This window comes from Morus notabilis, unplaced genomic scaffold (genome assembly GCF_000414095.1).
Source record: "Morus notabilis unplaced genomic scaffold, ASM41409v2 Scaffold206, whole genome shotgun sequence".
Lineage (NCBI taxonomy): Eukaryota > Viridiplantae > Streptophyta > Magnoliopsida > Rosales > Moraceae > Morus > Morus notabilis.
Window position 1 is genome coordinate 303,734 of NW_010365213.1, and position 5,760 is coordinate 309,493.

The 5,760-nt window shown below is 31.8% G+C and overlaps 1 protein-coding gene across 1 annotated transcript in view; it reads left to right on the top strand.

Moving 5' to 3' along the window:
* Window positions 1-2,405: 2,405 nt before the first annotated feature.
* LOC21404388 (sulfate transporter 1.3) overlaps window positions 2,406-5,760 on the top strand; it is a 7,681-nt gene continuing 4,326 nt past the window's right edge. Inside the window, exons 1-7 of the mRNA XM_024171866.1 lie at window positions 2,406-2,650; window positions 2,800-2,863; window positions 4,324-4,413; window positions 4,569-4,624; window positions 4,862-5,215; window positions 5,311-5,359; window positions 5,460-5,667. Of these exons, the coding sequence (XP_024027634.1) occupies window positions 4,886-5,215; window positions 5,311-5,359; window positions 5,460-5,667 (587 nt within the window). The 5' untranslated portion in view covers window positions 2,406-2,650; window positions 2,800-2,863; window positions 4,324-4,413; window positions 4,569-4,624; window positions 4,862-4,885. The remainder of the gene's footprint in view (window positions 2,651-2,799; window positions 2,864-4,323; window positions 4,414-4,568; window positions 4,625-4,861; window positions 5,216-5,310; window positions 5,360-5,459; window positions 5,668-5,760) is intronic.

Genomic DNA, 5,760 nt, shown 5'->3' on the forward strand with positions numbered 1-5,760 from the left:
TTTTTTTTTTTTTTTGAAAAATAAACCAAAATTTTTTTACCGAGAACAAAATATAAACATCATACAAAATTCTTTTTTAATCATTTTATTTTATCAATTTCTCTCTCTACCTCTCCCCTTTTATACATCCCTCGAACATTATATTTGGTAAATTATTTGTCTCTAGTTCTATCTCCCTGTCGTTTGTCTTTACTTCATTTTTAGTCAACGTCGACATATGCAATTAATTGTTAAAGTCGTGGTTTAAGATTAGCACGCTTCAGGGTTTCAGCCATATAGCAAATAATAATATTAATAATAATAATAATAATAATAATAATAATAATAATAATAATGGATGTTGGTATAATAGCTCCTTAATAGAATGTTTAACCGATCCATTCTGGATCGACCGAATTGGTACAAAAGTTGTCACATAGGGTGATTATAGTGTTTTCAAAATCAGTAAACTTTATGTGAATCATATTAGTATCAATATGTTTTGGGAATTGATATGCACATAGTATAAATGCAGTTTAGTTTATAATCATATGCATGTATTGTGAGTAGACTGTTAGCGTTATTTATGCATAATTAAGCCGTTATTTTTCCATTTCAAAATTAATACACTACATATGACCTAATTGACTTAATTAAATTGTGGTTATATGAAGTTAAAACGTAACATTGAATAACTATTGCTATTTATTATTCTCCTTTATGTTACTATTAATTATTAATCTAAAAAATTACTTCAGTGAAATATCATGATATGGTTCATGATAGTTAGAGGAGCTGGATAGCTTTATTATTTTGAGAAACTCGTTTAAATCATGTTTTTTTGCTTTTAATTTTAATTTAATTTGTGTTTCCCTTTAACAATATACTTATAATTGTTATTATTATTATTATTATTATTGTCATAATAATTATATGTAATTATTATTACTATTGTCATTATTATTGTTATGACAAAAGAACATGGAGACATTTCCAACTAAAAACAACCAAAAGGTAGGGTCTGAGTGAGGAGGGGGAAAAAAAAAAGGGACAAGTAGAGAGTTTCTATGCCTACCCTACCAGTAAATGCATTTATGTTAAACATTGCACAGAAATCAGAACTAAAGAGCATTTTTCAGATAAAAGTAGTTTTTCAAAAATATAAATTATATTCTCAAAGATTTTAAAACGAAGACTTTTGTGGCGGATCATAGTACGAGTAGTATTGAACATTTCTAGCATTAAAATCATAAAATAAACGAACGATCTACAAATGATATTAAGGAACAAATATATATAAGTTTTATTGATCAACAATAATTGATGTATCATAGAACAATCAAGAACATTTGTTTAGCTTCTATCATCAAAGGAACCCTTGTCCAGAAAAAAAAAAAAAAAAAAAAATTTCAAACAATAAAAAAGACTTTATCAACAATAAAAACCAAAAAAAAAAAAAAAACACTTGTCTAGCCTTTTTTTTTTTTTTTGTTTTGGAAAAAGTACTCTTTTGCCAATTTTTTTCCCTAAAATTAAAAAAAGAATTTTTTTTTAGAAAGTCCTCTCGTGCCAAGTTGCAAGTCTGAGAGGGGACTGGCACTACCACTATGCCACTCGGCTCCCACACCGTCAGCGACTTTGAAAAGTTTACATCCAAGCCTCCGACTGAACCTGACCACATTCCCGTCAATGTTCAACTCTATGGGGTCCACACAAAAAAAGAAATATTTGTTCAAAGTCGGAGGCATTGACCCGGAATCAGTGGGCCCCACACTACAGAAAAATTAAAAAAATAATTGAAAAAAAAAAAACCATAACTAGAACGCCCAGACTTGAAGCTACAGCTACTCCTACCCTTTTTCACGCTTTTTTTTTTTTTTTTCATCTTTGCTACTTTTGACTTTCCTTATTATGCACACGTGGATCATAGACTTCCTAAATTTCAACCCGCTTATTAATGGATCCTCCCACCTGTCATAAACCCAAACTGCGTTTTGCTACAAAAAGTCCAATATTTTACTATTTTAGAGTTCTGCAGTCTAGATTTTGCGTTAAAAAAACAAAAAAAATATAAGAAAAATCGTTGGCCATATCTAATAATACATAAATATCAGGATTAGCAAAAAAAAAAAAATTAAATAATAATATATAAATATGGGGCAACAAAACAGCTCACGTCATAATAAAGAACTTTCTGTGGTGTTTTTTTTCTTTTAAAAATATTAATATTTCACAATCGCTAGATTTATATTAAAATTTATCCATTTTACGTAATTTTTTAATTTAATATAATTTTAATTAAATTTAATAATTAAAAATATAAAAAATACTGATATTTTTAAAAGGAGAACACGAGAGAAATTCTCTCGTAATAAAAAGAATTTGCTTTCCCAATATCCTATTCTATTGGCGAGACTTTCTCCTTTTGCGAGGAATCTCATAAAAGGGGTGGTGATTAATTCGAGGGAAGTACTGAGATCAAAAAGCTACTCTGGAGGCATTGAATCTGGATGGAATTATGGCTCTATTCTCGTTCTTCTTTGCTGTATGTATAATTACGGGGAAGATAAATATTAATTTCCTAGATTTTGTGTCGTAATTGTGTTTTCGTTTTTTCCCCCTCAAAAAAATACGAGGACCATCGAGTGTGCGCAGAGGAAAAGCGAAGGTTGTAAGTGATTCTGAGTTCTGCAACTTTTAGAATACATATACATAAAATATATAAAATATCTGTTTCTTTTCAATATATCCCTATTTAGAACTTACAATATATATATATATATTTTTTTTATGTTGTGTTAATCTTAAAATATCATGCAGAGGTTTGGAACTTTCAAGAGCTCCCACTATCGACGGCTTTGATGAGGAGCACATGAACAAGGAGGTGAGAGAGAGCCAAAGCTCCACTTCCCTATAATTTTGACTTTATTCTTTTGTGCATGTTTGAAAAGACCATTTACCAGATAAAGAAAAAATCCCCCAAAAAAAAAAAAATCCCTGGGTTTCTATTCATATATGTATATATATCTGTTTTGTGGTAATATTGTATTTCTTTTTTTATTATTGTATATGATGTTATTCCCTGGCATGTTTAATCTACTGTTTCTTGAGCAATGTGGATGGAACTGCGTTTTACAACAGATTAATGCTCATCATGTTAAGTGATTAAAGCAATTAATAGAATATTTTTGCTGTTTGTTAATTGATTGGAATATTGGTCAAGTTGGATTTCAAGGCATTCCAAGAGGGAAGAATATATGCGACTTAACGTTCTTTGAACTGTATACAAGAAAGTTCAGAATTTGTTTCTTTTTGTGTGTTTCTTTATATAAATCCTTTTCGGGAATAATATGACAAAGTGTATTTTAAGCGTCTATAAAGGTCTCGGATGCTCTTTCTTTCTGGATGATGATGATGATGAGTGTGAAAAGAGTCAGCAACAAAAATCGAATTTTGAAGTCCCAAAAAGGTGTGTGTGTCATGAGAAGAAATACACAAACACTTCGATATTTATGGTTGCTATTGTTCAGCGTATTTCACAAGGCGTTGTTTAGGTTGACCGTGACAGTGGTACCAATATCCACGGCCTAACTCTATTAAGTAAACTTTCTTTGTCGTTTTGTCAACACTCTTGGTCGTTTTAGTCGCTTTGTGGCCCTCACTGTCGCTTGGGAATCCCCTATTTAGTCGTAGGCTTAGGTGAAATAAGCGTTTTTGGTCCTCTAATTAAAAGTGAGAGAATAATTTGGAGGGTCTTCGTCAAAGTGGGGACATTAGCAAAGACTTTAGATCACTTGATTCTTTTTTTTTTTTCTTTTTTTGTAATATTAAATATTAATAGAAAAAACTAAAAACTTTCGACCACTCACTGGTTGTGATCTAATTGGATGCGGAAAAATCAAAACAAAAAAAGAATTACTAATAATCTAAAAGTGGAAGAAAAGGGAAAGATAAGAGATCAGGTGCCCATATTTTTATGTATACGCCTCTGGTTCTCTTAATGCCAACTGTACTCTGAAGCCAACAGCATCTGTATTTTAATCACCTAAACATCACAATTATGATAGAGAGATGAGCGAGATTTGTGTCTTACTAGCTAGCATTTTTTTTAATTCAAATATAGAAGTCTATTTTCTATAATTTTTATTTTATTTTATCATGTTTTCAAATTCAAAATTTTATATTTATTTAGATTTCTACTTGAATTAGGATTCCTACGTATAAATAAGGCTCTATTACCTTTCTAATTCAACTATCTCATTATTATTATATTTTAAGAGTATTTCTTCTAAAGTTCATCTTTATTTACTCTCCGTTTGCGTTATTGCTTACATCAATTATCAGAGGTTTGAATAATCCAACGTCGGCCGGCTTGTGATTGAAAAATCTTTGGCTTTTCACTACTTGTGTTTTTGGGGCGTGTGAATGTGCCATGTAAGAGAATCCAGATTCATTCATTACCTATATATACTTGTGCTCTAAAAGCTTATTATTAAGTTTTTCGGCCTGAAATGTTTGACTACAAACTTTTTTTAGTTTAACATTTAAGCTTATTTAAGGCTGAGTTTCTTAACTCCTCTTTGGCGCAGATCGGTTCTAATAATCATTATAGCATCATACACCAATTCCCCTTCAATATTGAGTGGTTAGTTTCGTTTTCCTCAACTATTTGACTAGTTGAAAATTTTCACTATAGTTTCAGATTCCATAGGGACATTTATGCACTTCCTATGCATGTTTCACAAAATGCCACTATAAAAGCCACATGAAGTTGGCTGTTATATGAACCCTCCCTAGCATATATATGTACTTTTGCACGTAAAAGAATCATTAGTACTATAATCTTTTTCTGATCTACAATATAAATAAATTTTGTTATCAGAACTTCAGGTGAAATTATACATTCATGACATCAAGTACAGTTCATTCAGCTAGTGATCAGGCCCTGGAGAAGAGCGGAGAGATGGACACGCCCCCGGGCAGCGAGCGATACATGCACAAAGTTTCTGTTCCCCCTAAGCAAAATCTCTTGAAGGAGTTCACTGCTACTGTGAAAGAAACTTTCTTTGCTGATGATCCTCTCCGTCCATTCAAGGACCAGTCCAAGTCGCGGAAGCTCATCCTCGGAATCCAGGCCATTTTCCCCATACTCGAATGGTCAAGAAGCTACAGTCTTAAGAAATTTAGAGGAGATCTAATTGCTGGACTCACTATTGCAAGTCTCTGTATTCCTCAGGTAGATATATTATAATTAGTACTATAGCTGTTTATCCATGTTATTCACGCTTTTTTTCAAATGTTGACCAATTCCTTTTTTAACACTCTAAACAGGATATTGGGTACGCTAAACTTGCAAATTTGGCTCCACAATATGGTTTATGTAAGTTTTCTTTTATAGTACTTAACAAAAAATCTACACCTCTTGTTGCCTGTGATTGTGTTGGTTAATTAATTTTTGTTCTGAACCCTTTAATTTTCAGACTCTAGCTTTGTTCCACCGCTGATCTACGCTTGCATGGGAAGCTCAAGAGATATAGCCATAGGACCAGTTGCCGTGGTATCTCTATTGCTAGGCACACTGCTTCAGAATGAAGTCGATCACACTACAAACCCAACTGAATACTTGAGGCTCGCCTTTACAGCAACTTTCTTCGCCGGGATCACGCAGGCCACCCTTGGGATTTTAAGGTCACTATAATATTTGAATGCTCTAAAGCTGATATAGTTAACTTACATAGTATGAAAAAAGAAAAAAAATATATATATATATATATATATATA